At 43.0% G+C, this 22,969-nt stretch overlaps 1 protein-coding gene across 1 annotated transcript in view; it reads left to right on the top strand.

The window, feature by feature from the left end:
- Positions 1-1,102: 1,102 nt before the first annotated feature.
- The window catches only part of arid2 (AT-rich interactive domain 2), a 39,106-nt gene continuing 17,239 nt past the window's right edge, over positions 1,103-22,969 (top strand). The window contains exons 1-4 of the mRNA XM_063500735.1: positions 1,103-1,642; positions 1,766-1,859; positions 2,821-2,918; positions 16,574-16,707. Coding sequence (XP_063356805.1) covers positions 1,551-1,642; positions 1,766-1,859; positions 2,821-2,918; positions 16,574-16,707 — 418 coding nt within the window. The 5' untranslated portion in view covers positions 1,103-1,550. The remainder of the gene's footprint in view (positions 1,643-1,765; positions 1,860-2,820; positions 2,919-16,573; positions 16,708-22,969) is intronic.

Below are 22,969 nucleotides of genomic sequence, written 5' to 3'. Positions count from 1 at the left end.
CTGGCTTTGCGCGATTCCCTCAGAAAAGATTAGTGGCGAATTTTGCTAACGCTCGCTAAAGCTAACGGGCTAGCGCCTAACCGACACGTTAGCCCAGAATTCGGTTGACGGGTGGGGAGTCCAAACAGGCGCGAGGTGAGCTCCGCTGCGCCGCACATTGTTTGCAAAAAAGAGCCCAATTTCGAAAACCACGCGCAGGGACATGCACTTTTCCACTGTCTAGTGTCAATTCCTCAAAATGGGGTCTGCTAACGTACGTCTCCGCCATTTTGTGACAGGTTTTTCATTGAGCAAAGGGGTACGTGTAATGGTTGAATGTAACCCCATCAAGAAGATATCCGCTTGGCAGTTGCAGGAAAAAGGGATCAGGAGTAATTTCCAACCATCCCGTGAGATAAAGTCGTTGTGAAGTGGTCAGCAAGGGATAGTGGCAGCTTACCAGAAAAAGAAAGAGAAAAAAGAAAGCAGCATGGCAGGAAAAAAAACACACACTTGAAGACTGTATTGAAGATATGCAAACTACCAAAAACTTTAACTTTAAAGTTAGCAATCACAGTGTGCAGGGAAATTTTGCACCACCATAAATGCTACACAGTCACTGTGAACATATCAGATTTTCCTGATCTCTGCACCAGGATACTGTGCAATGTAAAAATTTAGGTAATATCACCATTAAAAGGGAAATTGTTTACAGGATTTAAAAAAAACATATATAAAGACTATTATTAATTTACTGATATCTTGATCGCTATATTCATTCATTTCTGAAGGAGATCAACAGTGTATCTTCTTATTATACTGTAGAAAAGCATAATAAAAATATCTTGTCAGTTTATAAAGAGTTTCTGTAAAGGCTATTTTGAAATAATTTTACTGCATTTTTTTTCTTTTATAAAAATATTCAGCGATTAATATGTTCTCGTATTTTATTGGTAAAATAAGGGTGCTCAATTAATTAGTATTATCCCCTCCCCCACGGGACATTTCCAAGTACCTCCTGACCCGTTTTCCACACGGAGGGAAGAGGGCAGACGGTCCCTAAAAAAGAAAACAGTCTCTATTGTTCCAGCGGTCGCTCGGTTCTGGACGGTGCAGTTCCTCTTTCGGGCATAGAGGTCGCTGCACGCATGGTAGGCCGGCCTCCGCGGCCTTCACATCTTTTTGTCTGAGAACTGGATCCCTCTGCCGCTCTACAGTGTGTGCGATAGCCTCGGAGCTGCGTCCGTAACACACTGTCAAACCACTCCAAACGAATACAACCGCGACCAAAAGCATTAATTCAGCACCTTCTGCCATGGCGTTTCTAACCTGCCGGTAAATCGGTCGTATTTGCGACTGTTCGCTGGAACTTAGTACGGGCTTGAATCGGGCTTGCTTTCTGTGTGCATCAGTCTTTATTAGCGAGCTGCCGCTCTTCTTGCTATCAGCTATTTCTTTAACTTTTTTAAACACTCAGCTTGGCGAATGACTGAGCGCCGGCGGAGTATGGGATCCTTGGTGTCTTAAGAAGCGACTGAAGTGGGGTATAACCGTTTTTGCATGCAAAAACAATGGCAAATTCGACGGGGAAAAATCTACTAGATCAGCGAAGGAAAGGACAGGCTTTCCTGGACGAGCTGCGGCAATTTCACCAAAGCAGAGGGTGAGATTGGGGCGTCTTTATTTCCAAGAAATATAACTTTAAATCACCATTGCATGCAGCGGCGAGTTTGCCAGAAGTGTTATTTAAACAAATGTGGATTTATTTCTTGTGTTTTCCCAACAGATCGCCGTTCAAGAAGATTCCTATCGTGGGTGGGAAAGAGCTGGATCTGAATGCTCTCTATATCAGAGTCGTCTCTTTAGGTGGCTTTGCTAAGGTGAGTGCGAACTAAAAGTGTTATTTTCTCCACACTCTGCCTTCCGTGGACTTCCCGGTGGACCACTCCACAACTCCGTATGGGTAACACGGGACAAGTGTAAGCTTCCAGAACAGCGTTAGTGGGTCGGTGTTGGCCTTGTGCTAGTTTGCCATGTATCTCTATGTAATGTGGTGGCTTGTGTTGTTGTGTGTGGTTTGAATTGAGAGTACAACCGCTCCGAGTCAGAGTGCAGTTGGAGCGACTCAAAATTAGCGGGCACGTTTAACATCGATTATCGGCTCGCAGCCCGGCCTCGGAAAACACCGCTTAGGTCGCGGCGTCTCGCCCGGGGTTTTACCGGTAGTTTTCACCCGGGAGGGGGGGGGGAAGCCTGAATTTTCTTTCTCGCCATAGCCATCTTTCTTCGGCTTCATGGCTGATGACAAAATGTAGGCCTCACAGGCCCATGCAGTGCATACAGTAGACGCTACCAAAAGCCCACTCCTAATTCAAACGGGTCGCCTCAAGCTAAAGCATTTGTTTACCGCCGGGGGCAGTTTGCTGGAGTTTAGCCCCGCTAGGTTTTAACGCCAAAAAAATGAGGAAAGTCAAGTTAGCTCGTTAGCTACAGTGCTAACTAGCCTGAACAGTAACGATAATGTCCTAAAGGGAGTCAGGCAGTTGTACCTATTGTACTCAATTGTAAATAAGCACGGCTAATAAACACATGAGGCTAAACTTATAAAAATAATAATTTTATACCAAACACTCTGGTGTTTTTTTTCTTCCCTCCTCCTAAAATATTTTAGAGCAGTTTCCAAAAGTTATTGATTAATGATTTTAGTGTTGCCTCATTTTTTTTTTTTTGCGGGGGGAACCTGTGGCAGACCAGATGGCTTGCTGTCGGTGTAACCGCTCTTTTTTGTTTGTGGTTCGCCGGTGTTTTTCATCTCTTAACGAACTCATTTCTTCTTTTCAGGTATCTGACAAAAACCAATGGATTGAACTTGGAGAGGAGTTTAACTTTCCGAGGAGTTGTTCCAACGCTGCATTCGCTTTAAAACAGTACTACCTTCGGTAAGTGGCACGGAGCATGCAGCTCTTGTCCTCTCAGGTAGCATGTGGGAAGTGTTTACAAATGTAGAGATGGAGTCAGCATGCAGGATCCAGCCCTCTCTGCGCCTCTCTGCTGGGAAGCTGCACTAGGACAACATTGTGTCAGGCAGCTTAAGTTTCTATTGTGTACTTTTGCTGTGGCAGGGCTAGATAAGAACACCAGTCTGAAATGTGAGGGCTGTCAAGTGTGGATCGTAGCTTTGTTTTTTGTTTTTTTGGAGCACGATTTAAAGCAGGATTTTTGTATGTCAAACTGGTGAAAATGTTGTAGCCAGGAGAGGACATTTGGTTTTGATGCACCACTGAGCAGATCTGTGGGCTGTGATGTGCATTTCACACAGCCCCCCCTCCAAAACTCTTAACCCAAGTTATCTGTCATGATGAGAGTCTGCCTTCTCCAACAGCTGGCATTTGTGGTTTTGGTGCTGGCTTCTTTCGCTGTACTCCTTTCCTCATGCATGCAACGATTGTTCCCCTCACCAGCACCTGCCTACGAGGGATCACACCTGCAGTGAAACACTTGTAATCCGCTCGTGGATATTTTGCAAGTTTCTATGTCAACAAGTTATCTGCTGCTAGTTCACAGATTACCCACAGTTATGGATGCAGTTAGAATTGGTCAAAGTCTTAATACCACCTTGGTTACAAAGTGTTAACCTGCTACATATCAGTGTTAATGGCAGAATGCGTTACAAGACAGCTTTTCTCAAACAAACGATCATGTGATTTGGCGCAATGGTCCACTAGGAAGCCCTGACCTCTGACAAGGCAGCAGTTAGTCGTCTCTTGTCCTCCTCCTACTACAGTGCGAGTAGCTGCAGTGCAAAGTTGTTTGGTTTTCTGTGCTGGGATTTATGCAGATATCCTCACAGCCTAAGTAAAACTTAACAGACATGAGAATCCCCCCCCCTTTTTTTTTAATTTTTTTGCCTGTGTCTAACAGGTTTAGTATTAAACAGCTTTTGAATTTCTTTAAGTTTGCTTTGCGTGGACAATTTGAGCAATAAATGCAGCTGTTATTTTATGTCAACACCACATTCATAAATACCAGATGCAAACTTGAGTCAGAAAATGATATAAATAAACGTTACGGCCATCTGAGACTCTTTCACCTGTCTCGCTGAGCTTAGTCACTGTAATTATTGCCTATAATATTGGGAAGGAAGATGAGACATAGAGGAAAGGAGGCCTCGCTTACAGCTGCCGCGCTCTTGTGTCACGAGAGCCTTCGGAGTTGCTTTCTAAAGTTTATCTGAGGCGGCTCGGTGTAGTGGATGTCAGAGGCAGCGGGCAGCAAGGGCTTGTCTTGCTTCAACTGCCGCTGATAATGAAGAGACCATTCTCTCTTCCCTGCGTGCTGTTTTTTTCCCCCTCTCTTTAGTTTTGCCTGGCAAAAAGTGGGTGAATGTTGTAAACGCTGTGGAGGAAATTTCTCTTTGGCTGTCTCGCGGGGGGTTCAGAGGTCACAGGCAGGTACACAGGGTTCAGATTCAGTGTCTGTCTGTCTGTCTCTCTCTCTCTCTCTCTCTCTCAAGGACACTTGAGCTGGGTGGATGTTTGCTAATATCAGTTAACCTTGATTATCCAGTTGAATGACCAGCTGTAACCACTGACAGCCTGGCATTTTGTGAGCAATGTTTGCTCCTTTAACTATTGTGAACACACAGGCAACAGTTTGTGTTTTATAAGTGATGATTAAGGGCATTGTCAGGTTGGGTGCAGTTTAGTTGTTTTTTTTGTTGTTTTTTTTTAGTCTGCTGTCTTAAACAGGCCCATCTTAAAGTGTTCATTCCTTATTTATTTTATCCACTCTCTGAATTATTTTCCAAGAGTTCGCAGGTAGAAAAGTACAGCTCTGAAAATCTTCACCAGGATCGCGCCGCCTGTCGCCCTGACTTCTTTTCTCTGAATGAATGGGACGATCACGATGTGGCCCCTCTCTCTGGTCAGCGCAGAGTAATAAGCAGCGCTGAAGTTCAGTGCCAGCTCCCACTGCCATCTATTTGATATCTGAATGTCACTGTAATAAGTGAGCGACACGTGCCAGAAACATTTTTCCAGCTCGTTTTCAACGTGTTGTGAGCGCTGCTTTGACATCAATCCTCACCAATGGCGCTGATTTCATTTCAACTTCAGGGGTGGACGGATTTGCGTCTGGATCAAAGCGCCAGCTTCAGATCACTCTGACACTCTGAGGGCGCAGTCAAGACGCAGCTCTGTTTTCGGCCTCGTTTACTGGCAGTGTCGGGGCATGAGATACATATGTAAATAAGAGGTGCGACATTAAGAAAATCCCTGATCAGTCAGTCAGACATACAGAAGGATGTTGTCCAAGGGTGGGCGGTGAAGGAGAGTGTTAAATAATATATTGAATATGGCCAGGACTTGTACACAACATGAAAAAGTGTGAAAATTTAAAGGGATTTAAGGAGTTTGGGGAGATAATAGGACAGTCTGCTACATCACTGCAGCCAGTTTATACGTTTCCCCTCCAAATCTGTTCCTATCAGCCTGCTACCTTTTTTCCCCTTCTATAATTTGGCATATCTTTATGTACTCTACCCTGAATTTTGCTGGATTGGCTTCCAGTTACTCAACACTGCTTCCACTTTTTCCCATGGCTGCAACGATTCAACTGATTCTCAGTCAACACAATTTCACATCTCCCACGGTTTTCTCTTCCATTAGTAGTTTCATATTATTTGGAAGTGGTTTGGAGCAAACTTTGAACCTTCACAACCTTGGGTTTTTTTTTTTTTGTTTTTTTTTTGTTCCCACTAAAACACCATCATGCAGTTTGTTCAGGCAAACTCTGTAATTTGAGAGTGAATGAAGAGTGTTTTGAAATAAGGCCTCTCCTGGTGTTGCTTTAGTCTTCGACTACTTTTTGTTCCCAAACTGAGGCGTGCTGTACCTAGAAACCAAGTCAGGTGACGGATACCCCGCTTTAACCTTTGTTTGCCCTCGCTGCTGCAACCCCATTGGGAGGAAATGGGGCCCTTGAGCCTGACATCAAGGAACATTCACTCCAGCTTCTGCAAAAGCTCAAATGGACAATTCATCAGTTGTTTCTTTTGTACTTATGGCTTATTCTGGCTTTCAGTAACACATTTAAACTGTTAAATGGGGAGAGTTTTCAGAAAGCCCCTCGTGTTATATTTACTTATCCAAATGCTTTCTTTAAAAATGCATTTATTTTGAAATCATAAGTCTGATTTGATGAGCACACGTGACAGTGATCTGTTGACACATTCATTCATGAGTGTTTCAAATTGGATTCACCTTTTGACTCATGCTATGCTTATGAGTTTGCTTTTTTGCTTTTTTTTTTAATACTGTGGTTAGACAAACAGAAACAGGTCTTTGTGTATACTGCTTGATGCTGAATCAGCCAACACTAAGCGATCTGTCTCCAGAGTTCAGCAGGGTGCTTCTTGTGCAGACCACTCTTTAAAAGCTAACAGCAACACGGAGAAGCAGGTGCAATCCCGCTCATGGGTTTACTCATTTCACTCAGTAGTAGGATGTTTCACATCAAGTCTTCTTCTGTTAGCTGTGCATTTCTCGTTTCTGCCTTGTGACCCTTCTTTTAGACCCTTACAATTAGAAGGTGGTACAGTCATGTGAGCATGACATCACTGCTAGTGGATTATGATTAATGCAAATTTATGCTTATTTGAATGTATGTTCTTAGGAGACAGTGTCAAATGAATAGAATCGTATCAGCCTTGGGGATCTTGTGTCCTGTCACTCTGTCTGCATAGTGAACCATGCTTTGCCCAAAGAGACTGAAACCTTTTGAAATAACTGCAACTTTCAGGGATAACATCTGTTAATAGATCTACATTGCAGTCGAAGAATGAAATATAGACATTGCTTTTGGTTTGGGATACTTTCACCGCTGCCGTGTTGGTGTTTTTAAACTAGATGTGACGAGTAGGAATGGATATGACTAAAACTCATTGGTTAATGAATTGTCGGTCACACGTTTTCTGACTCTTAAAATGACCAAAATTCACAACATGGACTTTATGTTCTGGTTAGTCTTTTTGGCCCCCCCCACCCCCACCCCGGGGATCACCCCCTGGTGTGCACTGAAAGGATGTATGTGTAAGGCACTTGTACCTTGACTTAGGGCTGCTCAATTAATCGAATTTTAATCGTGATTACGATCTGGGCTTTCAACGATCATTAAAAATGACTGAGCCGATTATTAGCTCCTCCTCTCGCGCTGCTCCGTGTGGCAAATCGAGCGCACCTCTCTGCGTTTCGAACACGCGTCACAACAATTAAGAGGACCCGAGGGAAGCTCGGAAAGCTAAGCAGAAGTTATTTGGTGAGGAGAGGATAATGGCTGCTGAAGAAAGAATGCCGTTGGTTGAAAAGAGAGGTAAAACGACTTAAGTGGTGTGGAAACATTTTGGGTTCGCGGAGTCAGACGTGGATCAAGTAGACATAGTGTGGAAACTTTGCTACGGTGTCGTAGCTGCAACACAGAGGAACAATACAAATTTATTCAATCATTTGAAGACCGCTCACAAAGTGACATACGATCAAACAATGAAGGAACATAGAGAAAAAACTCTTGACAACACCTGCTTCATCCTCACAGACTTCCATTCACGCTACCCTGTACAACGCGACTAAACATCCCACCAGCTCCCAGAGACACAAGGAGATAACAAATGCGGTAACGTTTTTCCTCGCCAAAGACCACTGCTCAATTAACACAGTGAACAACCAGTATTATGCAGTATTTTGAAGTTCACTAAACATAGATGTTTACATTTTTCATTTATTTTTTATATTGCAAACATTTGCACTGTTATCAGTATTTGCACACTATTTTATATTATTTTTTGACATCTTTAAAGCCATTATTCAATACATTGTTATTGTTAAATAAATATCGTCAAATAATCGAGATCTCAATTTCAGTGAAAATAATCGTGATTATCATTTTTGCCATAATCGAGCAGCCCTACCTTGACTTTGATGTAGCTTTTGGGTCTGAAAAGCAATCTTTTGTACTGTCTATGGTGGCAATCGGTTTAGATTGATGTGTTATTTATGGTAGGTTGCATTTGAGTGCATGTGCACTGCAACAGGAGACATGCATGCATTCTCAAATTAAATATGAAATCACACCTGTTTTGTTTTTTTTTTTATTTGTAGCCATGTATGGACTCTTCCTCTGCTATTGTAGCTTTGGTGAGCATGACACATGAACCAGTTCTCCACCTGCTGCAGGTTCCGGTTAGAATGGCTTTTCAGAGCTGGTGGAGCTGGAGTATGTCCGGTATAGGGCGAAATCCTCTTTGGGGAAGCAGTTAAGGGCTGATACTGGTCAGGGAAAATATAAAATGGGACAGGCTGAGGTTAGCTGGTTAGCAGTAACTTGCAGAATAAGGGTGAGAAGGGCCTATGAGGATCTATTAAATAAATCTCAAATGGTGGTGACCTCTTAGAGTAATGGTTAATGGTAAAAACAAACGAGTTGAGGAATGTCCAGTAAATCAGCTGTTACACATTCTACACGGATCTTCCAGATAAAGTGTGTGGAATCACCGCTAACGACACATATCTGTGCAGTTCGTTAAACATCAGGTCTTCAGCTTTACACACGTGATATTCCTGTTTCTGGAAGGCAACAAACCAATGAAAACACAACATTGAACTATTGCCCAGCTTTTGGACTGCACACATATTTTTCTAGCAGGTGTTAATTTTCACACCTTTTTATCAGATTATGCCATGCACCGTGATGGCTGTTTGGTGCCACTCTGCTTCCTGTGCCATGCTGCACAGCCTCCTGTAAGTTCTCCTGAAACATCTGGATGAAGTGGCGTTTGATCTGGCTTGCATTAGCTCTTTGTATTCCTCCTGCTCCATCCTAGCTGCTGCTCAGGGTCGCCTAAATGAAGATGAGTTATCGAGAGAGGCATGTGGACCAGTGCCGCCTCCTGTGGTTTTATACGCATTAGTAGAAGATGTTGCACAATACAAGAGCAAACCTTCTATCACAGATAACATCTGAAGGCTCTTGGGACTTTTTTATTTTTTTGGGGTCTGTCTGTAATTTGACCTGCCCTCCGGCAGTGTTGGCCACCACTGATAGCCTAATCTCCTTCTCTCAGTTTCCTTGCTAACAGGCAGATGTATTTGACAGACCCACAGCCAGACTTTACCATTTTCTTAAGCTCTTTAGCAGAACTGCATGACTTAGCTTGCGGTTTGTTTTTAACTGGAGTTTATTCTCTGTATTTTAGTCAATCCCAAGTCAATAGCAACCCGTGTCTTAAAAGAGTAAGCTCTCTAAAGAGTTAATCTCTAATGTTCTAGTGCTGGAAGACACCCATGATAAGATTATGTACATGCTATATAGACAATTAAAGCAAGCACTAGTAAGAAACACTTTATAAGCCCATACAAGTGTTATTGTTTTCATAGGCCTTCTCACGGGAGACTTTGACCTGGGGAGGCACAGACATATCACTGATGGCTGCATTCAAATTGAGGGAAGGTGGCATGCAGGTTAACCGTCACATCTTACTGAAGTGAACTGAGCCATCATTAATAGATGTGGTTTCAAAGTCGTGAGCAGTCAAAGCACCTTGTGCAGAGAAGATCTATAGACTGATGGTCTGAGTGAGGAGGGGTGGGGGAGGCAAATTACAAGAGCGCCAGAGCCAGTTGGCAACCTAAAGCTGAGCACGCTCCCAGTAAGCTGAAGTAGCACTGACTTCAATAATTTTTTTTTTTTTAGCATGTTGTGTTTTAGGAATGTGGGCCACTAGTCAACCATACAGGTAAACTGCATGTTGCTTGTCGACCCCTAGAAGTATGAGTCAGTGTACAGCTTGAGTTAACCGATGATTCCAAAGTGTCACCTACAGATACCTGTCTGTCTGACCAAAGTCATTATTCTGCTGGCGTGCCTCCCAGATTAAGCTTTCCACAGCTTTGACACAAGTGATCGAAGCATCTACCAATAAGAGTGAAGGAAAATAATGATTGACATATTAGTAGGGTTACCTTGTCGACCAGAACCTGATGGGTCAGTTAGCGACCAGCCCACTTGCTGGTCCCACTTGCCCCGCGCTTGCTGTGTGGATCCCCCTTAAGTGTCTAAAAGGGTCTCGTTGCTGCATTCAGGACCCGTGAAGGCAGATGGGATGTGATGAAGAAATGAAAGCGGATAACTTCGGAGCCAAACGAGAAAATGTGTCTGCTTTTTGGGAAGGTTTTAATTTATTTATTTTAAATGACTCTTGTCGTTCTGATCGCGTTGGCCACACATAGTAAACATGTGTCATCGTGTTATGCACAGCTTAAAGTGCCACATGTATGAACTGCATTTAAAATACGACTGGTTTACTGAAGAATGTAATTAACTGTTTCAAATTACTCTTAAATGAACACACAATATTTGCACAGACTGTCTCTAACCTCATCCATTAGACTGTGCTCAGTTTGAACTGTTTTCTTACATTCAGACTAATCACTTAGGCAGATTTTTGTTTTCCCTCCAATTTTATCAGCCAGACAGTTAACAGCCTAGAAAATCCCTCAGTGTAATATTGCAGCTTTTTACATTTATTATATAAACAAATGTCCTTAGCAATGAAATTAGGGTGATTGTTTTGGGGAAAAAAATAGAAATACTTTTTGATTTCTTCTTGTCGGGGCAATAGTGAAACCCACAAAACCAATCACAGCTGCAGTTTGGATGGATCACACTTTAGCATGTTCTGAATATACAGCCATACCAGTGATTCATCCTACTATTTATAGTGTTACAAAATAACTGGTTTTAGACTAAATGTGTGAGTGGTCACCATTTCCATTTTCAAGGCGATGATGTGCCTGCATGGTGAAAAGCTATCATCGCAAAGTCCGACGTAGCCGAGGCATCCTTCTCAGTGGAAAGGACCCTTTAACAGCTCATGTCAGGATTTTCCAAAAAAAGATAGAGACACTCGGGTCACACTTTTCCTTGACAAGCGGCACCTGAGTTAGCGGTGTTTCTGGAGGAACTGCAAAAGTAAAGAGTGTGGGCCCAGGAAACGCTGCTTTGCTCTGAGTTACTATCCCACTCTGATTGGCCAGACTGATAAAGCGAAACCCTTCTAACAGTGATGCGCTTGACTTGCATTGGTTCCATTCAGCAGAGCACAGTGCCAATGTGGCGCTTTTCATTCTCAGTGCCATGTTTTTATTAGTGGATTCTACAGGAGTGGCTTTGCATGACTCACAGTTCAAAATAATCTTTATATGTCTCATACTGGGCATCGATACATCTCCTCTGCTTTAGCTGCTCTGCTTTTAAGGCAGCTTTCTTCTGACTGTCCACCACTCGTAAACAAAGCAGTGCATGAAATGACCATATGAGGATTTCTGCGCTTACTGACATCTTTCAGCGCCAAAAGGAGAAAAAGTTTGCTGATATCAATACTTGAAATTTTGGCAATTTTTTTAAGGTGTCTCCACCCTTTTTTTATATACGCTATATGCATGTTAGAAAGTGAGGAAAAGATTGGTCTTCTTTAAGCCATTTTGCATCATCATGAGTCAGTTGACATGCATGCTCTGTACTGGCTTTAAGTTGAACAAGTGGTCAGTGCTGTCAGTGATCCCACTCTCAGTTGGCTCAGTGACCTCCATAATCGCTCCCGTGATTATTGACAAAGTAAACCACCCTCAGCCTGTGCTGGGCAGCCAACTCCATTAAACCCCAGCAAACATTTCTCTGCAGAAACTTTCACTTTGTGTGTATTTGTAATCTCAGCATCCTCGTCCAGCAGGGGGCAGTCCACTCTCATACACTGACACGCACTGGGGGCATTTGGGTAGTTGAGAGTAACTGAAGACTAGAGTGCCCAATCCCTGATCCAGATGTCCGTAAATAACGCCGCGCTAATGACAGTAGCTGTCTGCGCCGGCGTCTGCTCATCACTGCTCACGCTTTGCGAGTTTCCCCCATGCCAGCGTGCTCAGTCCATTTATTTTGGAGGGAAAATAGGCGCTCTGTGACAACAACAAAAAAAACATGCACACACTTCCCTAAACGGTTGTAGTAATATTGAGGCAAGCCCCAGCGGTTTGTGCTGCCTGGTGGTCGCGTGCTACTGAAGCTGCAGGGGACTGATGTTTCTCTCAAAATGCGCGCATGAGGGTGGGGAAAAAGGGGAAGTGAAGGCACAAGCATCTGCAGCCGATTCCTCTCCCCTCTTCCCATGCCCCCCCGCCTTTTTTTTTTTTTTCCCTTTCTTCATGCTTGTACTCAGACAGCGGTTGATGACGCTGCAGTCGGGAGTAGGCCCTATCGCTCTCCTGCTCTTCCTCCCTCCCTCACTTTCTCTCTCTCTCTCTCTTGCAAATGAAGGCTGAGTGTATTTATAGTCCAGCGTGTCACCCGGCAGCCAGCGAACGGGGGATTACCTCGGCCACGATGAACTAGCAGAGCCTAATTCAGAAACAGCACTCGCTCGGTGACTCACAGCCACACAAGCTGGGCTTGCCACACTGGTAATACTAAGGTATTTTACTTTGTGTGTGTGTGTGTGTGTGTGTGTGTGCAGTTTGTGCACATTTTTACGAGGTATTTATGATATGTAAGAAAGTCTGAATCTGCAGTCACATGCTCATTCAGAACGGTTTTTCTTTTCCATGCAAGTTGAGTGAGAAGTTCCCAAGAATGAGAGGGAATTTGCTGGATGTCGGCTTGCAGCTGCTTCTACCTTAGATTTTTAGCAGGTAAAAGTGAGGAAAATGTGGGTGTAGCTCATTCATTTGAAATCAAAGTTGCCTAACAACCGGCAGTTCAGGTGCATGGAAAGTGCGGCATTTAAAATTTAAGAAAGCATGCAAAGCCCCCCTTTATATGACTGTGAGAGGTGTGCATGTTATGCAAAGACGGTACTTTCTTTTTGTGTGCTTATTTCCATTGTACGTCATTCTTTACTTAAGACTTCAGAGCCCATAAAAGGATGTTTAGCTCCTTTCATTTCCTGCTTTGTTTCTGCAGTTCTTGTGCTTGCAGGGCAGTTTAGGAGTGAACATGAACTCTTGCATTTTTGTGGGAGGGGGGAGAAATCTGGTGTGTTTATTGTGTTGCCTTTTCCTTTGGCGAGCTGGGAGCTAGTTGAGTATTTACATGATTCGGTGCCAGGGTGATAAGTCACACAGTAAGGAGCTTGACTTCACATTTTAAAGAACCGGTTTGAGGGCCGCAGCACTGCCGTGTTGGCCTGTTTGTGATGCTGGTGTTGCAGACATTTGCTTTTAGCTGCCACACTCAGGGAACAAACAAACTCGGTCCTAGTTTTACATTAGAGGAAATACTGCCTATATCACCTTGTTGTGCAATGAGGTAAAGTCAGATCACTGAAAGGTAAATGGGTAGTAGGCTGCACACCCTCGAGAGAGTTTAATTGCAAAGGGGCGTTTCCTTTTGATGACACAAAGCACTCCTCATAATAACACCAGCAGGTAATGCTGTAACATAACATAGTTTTAATGGCAGTAAAGTGACCCCAAATTTAAGTTTAATTTGAGCACATTATTTATATAAATTTTTATTGTTTCCAGTGAAAGCAGGTGTTGATCCTACTTCCATCATTCTTCAACTCTGCTTGTAATTTGAAGTGTGTTACGTTAATTGACATATTTCCCTTATGGCCCAGTATTCATGTAGTTACTTCACTCTAGTACAGCGGTCCCCAACCCCCGGGCCTCGGACCGGTACCGGTCCGTGAGTCGTTTGGTACCGGGCCGCGAGAGTTGAGGCTCAGGTGTGAAATGTATGGTTTTCAGGGTTTTTATCGGTTTTCAGCGTTATTTTGTTATCGTTTTTATCGTTAACTCGGTTTTCCTGGGTCTTTTCACGTGTGTTATGAATAAATCTTCTTTTTTTCGGTACCGGTACTAGTTTTATTTTGTTGTATTTATCCGCGACACCTTAAAGGCCGGTCCGTGAAAATATTGTCGGGCATAAACCGGTCCGTGGCGCAAAAAAGGTTGGGGACCGCTGCTCTAGTATCTCCCAAATAGTTTATTGTAACACATTTCCCACAGAGATGTCCAGAGTCGATCACATCAACGTTTTCTCATCCTAGTAGGAGACGCAGTGACACTCAACCCATGCATTTTTAGTTCTTCAGCTGGATCAGCTGTGAATCGTCTGTCTGCAACATGCATAACAGCAGCAAGGAGAGTCTGCAGAAACGATGTGGACATTCCTCAAAGAGACTCTGCTTTAGCTCTAGATTAACTGAATCTGACACACTGCCCTAAATCCCCTCCATCTGCTAGACTTATTAGCCTAAATAAATCACAAAAATGGACATAAAAGCATTCATCTGTAAATTAAAGTAACACCGGTATAGGCCATAACAGGAAATGTTAAGAATATGTTTTGCTGACAGGACACAGACTGAAATGCTAGGATGGTTGCTGAGTAGCTTACTGATGTGACTACAAGGTGTAATGTTAGTTACAGTACATTAGCTTTAAGCATTTATCTTACGTTAGCCATTGTAAACACAGGGGGTCACGGCTGACTTCACAGCAGGAATGTCAACAAAATGCTAAAGTGTGTTTAAGGATGACATGAGAATAATGTTAATACAAACTGAAACTCATTCACCTTGAGTTCTGTGAGATCTTTTAGGTGCTTTACTAAATTTGAAGCATTTTCTTATGTGGTCTGAAAAAGGATGATTGCATCATTTGCATGTTATCATTTGAGAATCAGTTATCAGCCAGTGGTTATCCGCTTCAAACGCAAAGTGCTTCCGTACCCGACTCTCTTCTTATCAGCCAGTCTGTTCAGATCTGTGTCGGCAGCCACACTAGTTGCTGTCTTCCACGTGTAGTTTCTCCTATGCTTGTGGGTTCTTCTTCCAATCAGTGGCTTTTTGCTCAGTGAGAGATTACTGTGGATGCGGTCGGCTGTATCGTCCAGTACAGGGGTGGGCAATCTCAGTCCACGAGGGCCGGTGTCCCTGCAGGTTTTAGATGTGTCCTCGAACCAACACAGCTGATTTAAATGGCTAAATTAGCTCCTCAACATGTCCTGAAGTTCTCCAGAGGCCTGGTAACGAACTAATCATGTGATTCAGGTGTGTTGACCCAAGGTGAGCTCTAAAACCTGCAGGGACACCGGCCCTCGTGGACTGAGATTGCCCACCCCTGGTCTAGTAGCTGTGTCTTTAAGGATGGTAGTACTTCAGTGAGTCGTGTACACAGTTTGGCACTTTACAATATAAACCTACTCCAACGCAACTATGAGAAGTAACTACAAACAGTGTTATTTTCTTTCATTCCTTTTAGTTTTACTGTTTGTTTGTTTGTTTGTTTTTTTTATCGGGCATAGTTGCACATGTTTAACACTATCTGAAAATTCAAGAGTGGACTTTTCACCATGCAAGAGTGTGTGATTATCACAGGGCATTATTTGTGTTGGGGTTTTTCTTTTCTTCTTTTTTTATTATATAAACAAATCATTGCCAGTTGTGCCCTTTCTATCTTTGCCATCACGGCTACTCTTTTGTTTTGTGGCTTCTTCTCGACGAGCTATGTAAAGCCGTATCACTGAAGGAAATTTGTGTATGAAGAAAAGTTATTTGTTGTTTTGTTCTCCGACTCAGAGATCCGGATTTAGAAAAAGCTGAAATTGAAAACGGTCTTTGCGTTGCCTCTGTTTCCTAAAGCTTTAGAGCTGGGATGTCAGACTGATTTTACACTGTGGCACACATCGGACCCTCTTTGATCTTATGCGGGCCAGACCAGCGTAAGCTCTCCTTTCTGTCAGTGTAAAGAAGTTTAGCGACACATTTAATCCCTCAGGTATTTTTAAATATCAGAAAAAGAAGTAGAAAATGATATCTCTGCTTTTCGACATGATAAAGAAATTATGCTTTGGGCTTAAAGTGTAAGAAATAAATGTGTAACATTATTGAAAAAGTTCTGTTAGCTCATTGCACAGACTGTCTTTTTGTGTGTGTGTGTGTGTGTGTGTGTGTGTGTGTTTTGTGAACCTACTGTGAAAGTCATACATTTCTATAGTGGATACTGAAAAAACAGGAACTTTCTGTCATTTAATTGTTGCATTACGCATTCACTTTGTAGCATGAATGGGTGGAGGCCTTTGTCAGCAGGAAAAGAAGTATAACTTATGAAAATGCAGTTAAGAGTAATAAAGTTCTCCTTCACATTTTCTAAAGCAGTCCAGTCGGCCAGCGGACTGATTCTGGCCCCCAGGCCTTATGTCTGACACCTCTGCTTTATAGCATACTTTAACCCATTTAGCTGTTAGTGGCATTTTGAGTGTGTTTGTAGCTTCTTCAGTATGACCAGGAGCTGCTGAAGGAAACAGAGAAAATCGCAGACTAATGCGTTTTCCAGCTAATCTGGAATTTTGTTTGCCCTCATTCTTAGAACAGCTTCAGCCAACAACTAACTTAAAACTCTAAAACATCGACTTCAGCCCTTCTGTGCTCTCAAAAATCTGCCCGTGTGCATTTAAAAAAAACATACCTTGCACCTTGAAAAGGAAGTAGCTCAGATGTTTGCTTATCCTCTTTTCCCTCTCTCTGTCTCTTCCCGCCGCACAGATACTTGGAGAAGTATGAGAAAGTCCACCACTTCGGCGAGGATGACGAGGAAGCGCAGCCAGGGAATCCCAAAGCCTCTCTTCCAATCGGTGCAATTCCCAACTCTTATAACTACCAGCAACACATTGTATCAGGTAAAGTCCTGTCTGTGATCACTGTGTTTCTCTGTCACGTCTGTGTCACGTACGGGTGTCCAGTTTCTGCTTGCATACGTTTTCTTTCTCACTTGTTATTTTCTCTGAAGTTCATCCCGTCTGTGTCTCGGTCTCTCTCTGCCCTTTGGCTAACTCAAGCACTCAGTCCTCACATGCATGATTGCAGCAGCGCATCACTTCATCAGCGCTGGGTGTGTGCAACAAATGCAGAGCTGATCAGCCCTCAGGTCAAGCATATGCACAGAAATACGACTCTGCTGTAGCCATTTGTTTCTAGGATTTTTGTTTTCATCAGTTGAATTTATTGTGACGAATCGGAGAGCTTTGTCTCAGATAGTGTTAGATAACACACTGTGGTGCGTTACAAATTCATGTGAGCTTTTCATGTTCTGGCATCAAGCAGGCTTCATTTCCTCGTTCTGCTGTGGAGGTTAGAAACACTAATGAGCTAATGTGATACAGCCTTTTGTAAAATGTCTAATTGTAATTTTCTAGTTTTAAACGTCTGAGCCTTTAAGCATGCGTAGGGCATCTTTATGTGTGTTTCTCGGCAGTCAGCTCTCCCTTCATCCACAGCCTTTGTGTTTTACACAGACGCCAGATCTGCCTGCTAAGATGCAGGGTTTTTGTTTAGACTGGGTCTGTTAAGGCTCAACTATACCTCAAGTCCACCAGGATCCACTTGGGTCCGTCTGATGTAGAATTACAGTGATCGCCAGACTTAACGCAGATGACCTCGTGCCTGGTTGTTTTCCTGACTGTGGATAATTTACATTATAGTTCAACTACCCATGGCAGCAGACTTTGAATGGACTTCAGAGAAGTATAGTAGGAATGACTGCTCAGCCATTGAATAACTAGGTGTCGACGACTGCATATAATCAAGACTTTATACTCTCTGCAGTCCAAATACTACACAGGAAACCTCCTCAGTCCTGATTCTCCTGGCAGGGTTGGCTGTAGTATATTACAGGATTGCAAACACCCTGTGTTGTCTCTTTACTGCTACGTGTAGTTACTCAGTGAAGGTCTATTCTTTGCCAGGAAAAGCCAGACATTGGTGTCAGCCCAGTTTACCCCACACATAGACTTTGCTTGGCTTGGCTGCACAGGTGCGTGAACTGTTCTTAACGAGTGTATTTGGTGACTTATGTAGTTTTTGGTCCAATTGAGAGAACGGACCGGCTCGCCTGCCAGGTTGCTCTTGAGGCGTAGCTCAGTCTCAGTCTTTCAGTTACTTCTTCAGACAGTCGGTGTCTGCCTTGTTAACCTCTATCTGCAAACCTAATGACATCTACCAGCCGGTCACTGTTGATCTGTGATGGCTAATCAATTTGTTGCTGAGAAAGATGGCATGATGAGAGGCTCAAAGACTCTAAAATATGAGTGTTTTGTTCCTTTAGAGGTTGACTAGCAATCTAAGCATGATTGGTCTGTGTACGAGTAAAACCAATGAGACCAATGTGCGTTATTTTAGCAGAAATCTGCATTTTGGTCTTGCGTCAGGATAACTAAAGTAAACGACCTGTGGGATAGTCGAGCCTCTCTGCTGTTGGTCCAATTCACGACTCTGCTTTATTGTACTTTTCATTTAATCCCTTTTGTTACACAGTGACTCATTTAATTCAGTTTTCACCTTGCTAAGTGCTGCTGTTTGAGCTGAGCCTGCGAAGCGTGCAGTGATTTGTCTGTGCCTTTTTCATTTTCTTGGAAGTTGCTTACACACACCTAAGCGTTGACTAATTATTTTTCAAAGCCAGGCATGCAGCCACTTTCTTAACAAAAAGCGGCCCCTGAAGAGTCGCATTATATTTCACACAAAATGTTTCTGCGTATGCATCCAAGGCCGGCCTCTTGTCTGTTTTGTCAGGCGGCGCTCACACACACAGTGTGAGATATCCATTAGCCTCACAACGTTGTAGAGCTGACCGCTGGGCTGCTCTCAGAGGTAATTGACTGTCCTGACAACAGTTATTGATGAAGGGAAGAGGGAAGCACTTGTTGGTTTTCCCTTTGCCTCACTTTAGATTAGAGTCTCCAGCCTTTCAGTCGCAGGCTCTTTCCTCGCTGCCCGCTGAGCTAATTGACTCCAAAACACAACTACGGAGGGGCCGAAAACACGACAAATGGTGGTGAACTTAACTGCGGCTTGTAAGGGTTTTGTTTTTTTGTTTTTTTTCCCCCCCCTTCCACCTTCATTCACTAGCCAAAGAACACAGTTACTCCCCCATAATACTTGTTGCACAACACTTTTATTCCTGCTTTTTTTTTCTAAAGCTTGTGATTGTAAGTATTATATCGTATTGAGCGGTGATGATTCACTAATTCTGTGCTTGTAATACTCAAACGCTCTTGCATGCCCTTGGCTCAAACCATTAATTTTAAATCAGTTGTAATCTGTATGATGGAAGGAGAGCTCATGATGACAAAGTGTAACAGTTCTGCGTAGCTTTACGGCGACTTTTATTTTTGACGCCCACACTTTTTATGCTTGTGGTTCTCTCAGCGTGTTGTTTTCACCATTAAAGGTCGAAACAGCAGCTGTACATTCACCCAACTTCAAGCAGCACACAAAGGTGGCAATAACCTGACCACCACAAAGTTAGAGCTGCAACCACCAGTTTCATCTTGGCTTCATTGTTGGCTTAATTTCTCAGGTTTTGCCTATAAATTAGCACTTAACTTACAAATGAATTGGAAAATATTTTCATCAACACATTTGACAAGTTGTATATTTAAGAAGAAAATAGATTACAGAAGATTAATGAATTCATCAGTTTGTTGCTCTGCTAATTGCAGCATTAAACAGCCCATGCGGTGATTTCCACGTCAGAGTCACATCTGTTTGAGGGACTAAAGATGACAGGCATCCGGTATTCATTTGCTCGGTGCGCACAGAGATTTCTCCATATTCTCTTAAATCTTTTGATGGTATTTGCTGTAGATGATGAGATGATCAAAGGCTTTGCAATTTTATGTTAAGGAACACAAGTGTTCTACAATTTATAGACAGTTTTTTGCAGATGAGTGGAACTCTGGGTCTCTAAGATGCTCTTTTTATACCCAGGCATGTTACTGACTTGCTGCCAGTTAATCTAAATAGTTGCAAAATCTTTGTCCAGCTGTGTCTTTTTTTTTGGATATCTTAGTTTTCTAGCCTTGTGTTGCTGCCTTAGAATTCTTTTTTTTCCCCATTAAATGGTAAAACATCTGTTTAAACATGTTTTCTTTATTCTATTGTGAAAACGTTTATGGGTTTATGAGCTTTTTTTAATCATTTAATTGGTTTTATTTAAATTTTTTACATCGTTCCAACATTTTCAGAATTGAGTTTACAGAAGCTTTATGAAAATAAAGTTTTGAGCCTAAAAAAAAAAGTAGAAAACGTAGAGCCTGTAAAAGTACCGTCTGTTGCCCAAATGCAAACTATGAGCTCTGTTTCCACAGAACAGGGGGCTCATGATTAAAGGGCTCTGCTTTTAGAAACTTTAGGAATCACAAGTAAGTTTTAAGTGAATTTAATGTGCTCTAGTAGGATAATATGGAACTATGAGGCCTTTTAAGGTGGCATGAATGTTTGCTGCCATGCACCAAACTCTTTGGTTTAACGTCTGGCCCTCAACGTTTTGGGAATCATCTTTGCAAAACCTGAAGTTGAGACTGTTGACAGGTTGCTAGCATGCTTGTAGGCTTGGCACATGGTCATCTTGGCTATATTATTTAAGAGTCATAGCGATAAATGGTAAATGTGCATTTCTTTACCTTCTTTTATGAGCTGATTTAGAATTTTTGTTTTTACTTAAACATTTTGACGCTGGTTGTAAACTCCAACATTTGAAATCATGCCATCTTTGAACATTTAACTGCTGTAAAACTGATTTGACACAACAGATTCCAATTAGCCGCTGCCGTCTGATTCGCTGCTAGGCCAGTAACAATTAACAAGGCTGCTATTGGCTGGTTTAGAATGTGTGTTTACAATGTGTGGCTGATTTATCAGCTGACAGTTTCCATCGTGACAGCAAAGCTTTGGCGCACGTGGGATGGCCCTCGTGTTATCATTGCAACACTTACTGAAGCTGGAGCTACCATAAAATTGTTTATGAAGACCGATATTAGCGTCCCGTTGGTGTGATCATGAAGATCCCTTACATACTTGATGGCAAAAAGGTATCTTTTATTCACAATGACACTGATGTGTCTGCAGTGAGCGGATACTGGCTGATTTTTGTGCACTGCCTCTGGTAGAGCTTTGAGAAATGAAGTCCACTTGTACCACAGGCCCTGAATTTAAATATAACTATACTGCATAGTGAGCGGTAATTATTTGTCAGCTTTTCTGGAAACCTCTCACCGAGCCTCTCTTTACGCTGTTGTCTCTGAGGCCCGCGACAACTGTTAATTCATTCCTGCTCATAAAGCCTGCACCCGTCAGACCAGCCGATGTCTATCAGTTCTCTGTGCCTCTGTTCGGCGGCCGGCTCGCTGCAGGTGCTGGAGGACAAGCTCAGGCAGGCAGCTTCTGAATAGAGCCGTAGCTGCTATAATGGCAGCTCAGCTGAATTACATTTGGCTTCACAAACCTTTTCAGCATGGAAATCAGATTCACTCAGCAGGACTCCCCCCCTCTCTCTCTCTGTTATGATTGGTTTCCAGAGGCAGCAGTCTACAAAGACCCTGCACCACAGTGAAATAGCCACTGTTTGGGGGAGGGAAATGACACCTATGCACACAAAATGATGGATGGCAGAAAATCCGGCAATAGCACAGGGAGGAATCTCAGGTCTTTGCTTACAAAATGATTGCACCTCCACACCGGAGAGCCTCTCAGTAATAATAGTGAAATCGGGCCTTGTTTTCCCCACACAGCTAGCAGTTGGGATTACAAGTCTTTTGATTATAAAATCTTCATCATGGAGGCTGACTGATTCACATTCAGATGCAATTAAAAGTTAAAGGGTGTTCACAAGTCGAGACCAGACACATCAGACTAATCTGAGCTAAAAACAGCTTCGTGCCCATTTCGTTTGCTGAAACTTCAGTTAAAGGAAATGGAAACAGGAGCTGAACTTGCTGAAAGTGTGCAGGCAAATGTAGTCATCTGAGGGACCAGCTGAAGGCCACCGCCTTCTCACTGCTCAGATTTACATGATGTTGTCATTACTTTAAAAACACTCATACAATGTGCTGGCCTGCTTCATTGTTGATCATTTAAATTCAAATAAAACTCCAAACCCACTGCAAAGTCACTGATGGCTGTTGACAGGAGGCCCATGATGAACCTTACCTGACTTTAAACCTCCTAATTAACACTTTGGCTTCTTTCACACTTGTCACCCGCTCGTGTCGTGACTATCACTGCGTCTTCTTTTATGTCACAAGTGACATTACTTTACAGCGCCGCAGCTAAATCAGAAGCTGATCTCATACTTGAACTCTGAAAAATGTCACGACACAGTCTGAACTTACCCTTTTGTAAAAATGTAGCACACGGCATTACTTTTTGTCAGCCATGTTCTCCATCCACCCATCCGGCATCTTAACTGCTTGTCAAAGTCAGGGTCGTGAGCTAGACAGATTGCCAGTCACTATTTATCTTAACATGGCTGTCTTTGGACTGCAGGGGGAGGGTGTCATACAGACTCCACACTGTGAGGCCACAGTGCTCACCGCTTCACTGCTGTGTGACCTGCACTGCTCTCACATCAGCACACAGACTTTGTACCACAAAGCTGGCGAGCTAAAGACGCTTCAGTGTAGGTGTTGAGCGCTTGTTCCCACTCTCTCCTGGAAAGGTTCAGGGCTACAGAGCACGTGTAAAAATGACTACAGCGAATAAGGCCGCTAAGGCTCCTCAGTGAGGTGAAGGCCTAGCTCCTGCCATAAGACTTTGACAGAGTAATTCATGCTTTTATTACCTCTTGGAATTCTTCATATGTTGGCTCTGATCGCTCGTTATTTTGTCGCCTGGCTGCACAAAATTGCAGCAGCTCGTGTTTTGACAGGGAGAAACGGCCGGATCACATCACACCTACGCTGGCCTCTTCGCTCCAACTTCCAATCAGTTTCAGGATCCAGGATCTGTTAAGTAAGGTGGCGACACCTTACTTAACAAAGAGCAAACAGTCTTATTTACTTTGTTTAGATGATTTTTAGTGTGTTTATTGTGACTTTGTGACTGTTATGTATAGAATATATTTTGTATAACCTGTACAGCACTTGTATAACCTCAACTGAGTTT

The sequence above is a fragment of the Pelmatolapia mariae genome, linkage group LG17 (assembly GCF_036321145.2).
Source record: "Pelmatolapia mariae isolate MD_Pm_ZW linkage group LG17, Pm_UMD_F_2, whole genome shotgun sequence".
Classification (NCBI taxonomy): Eukaryota; Metazoa; Chordata; class Actinopteri; order Cichliformes; family Cichlidae; genus Pelmatolapia; species Pelmatolapia mariae.
Note: the sequence above shows the minus strand (reverse complement) of the source record. Positions and strands in the feature narration are given on the sequence as shown.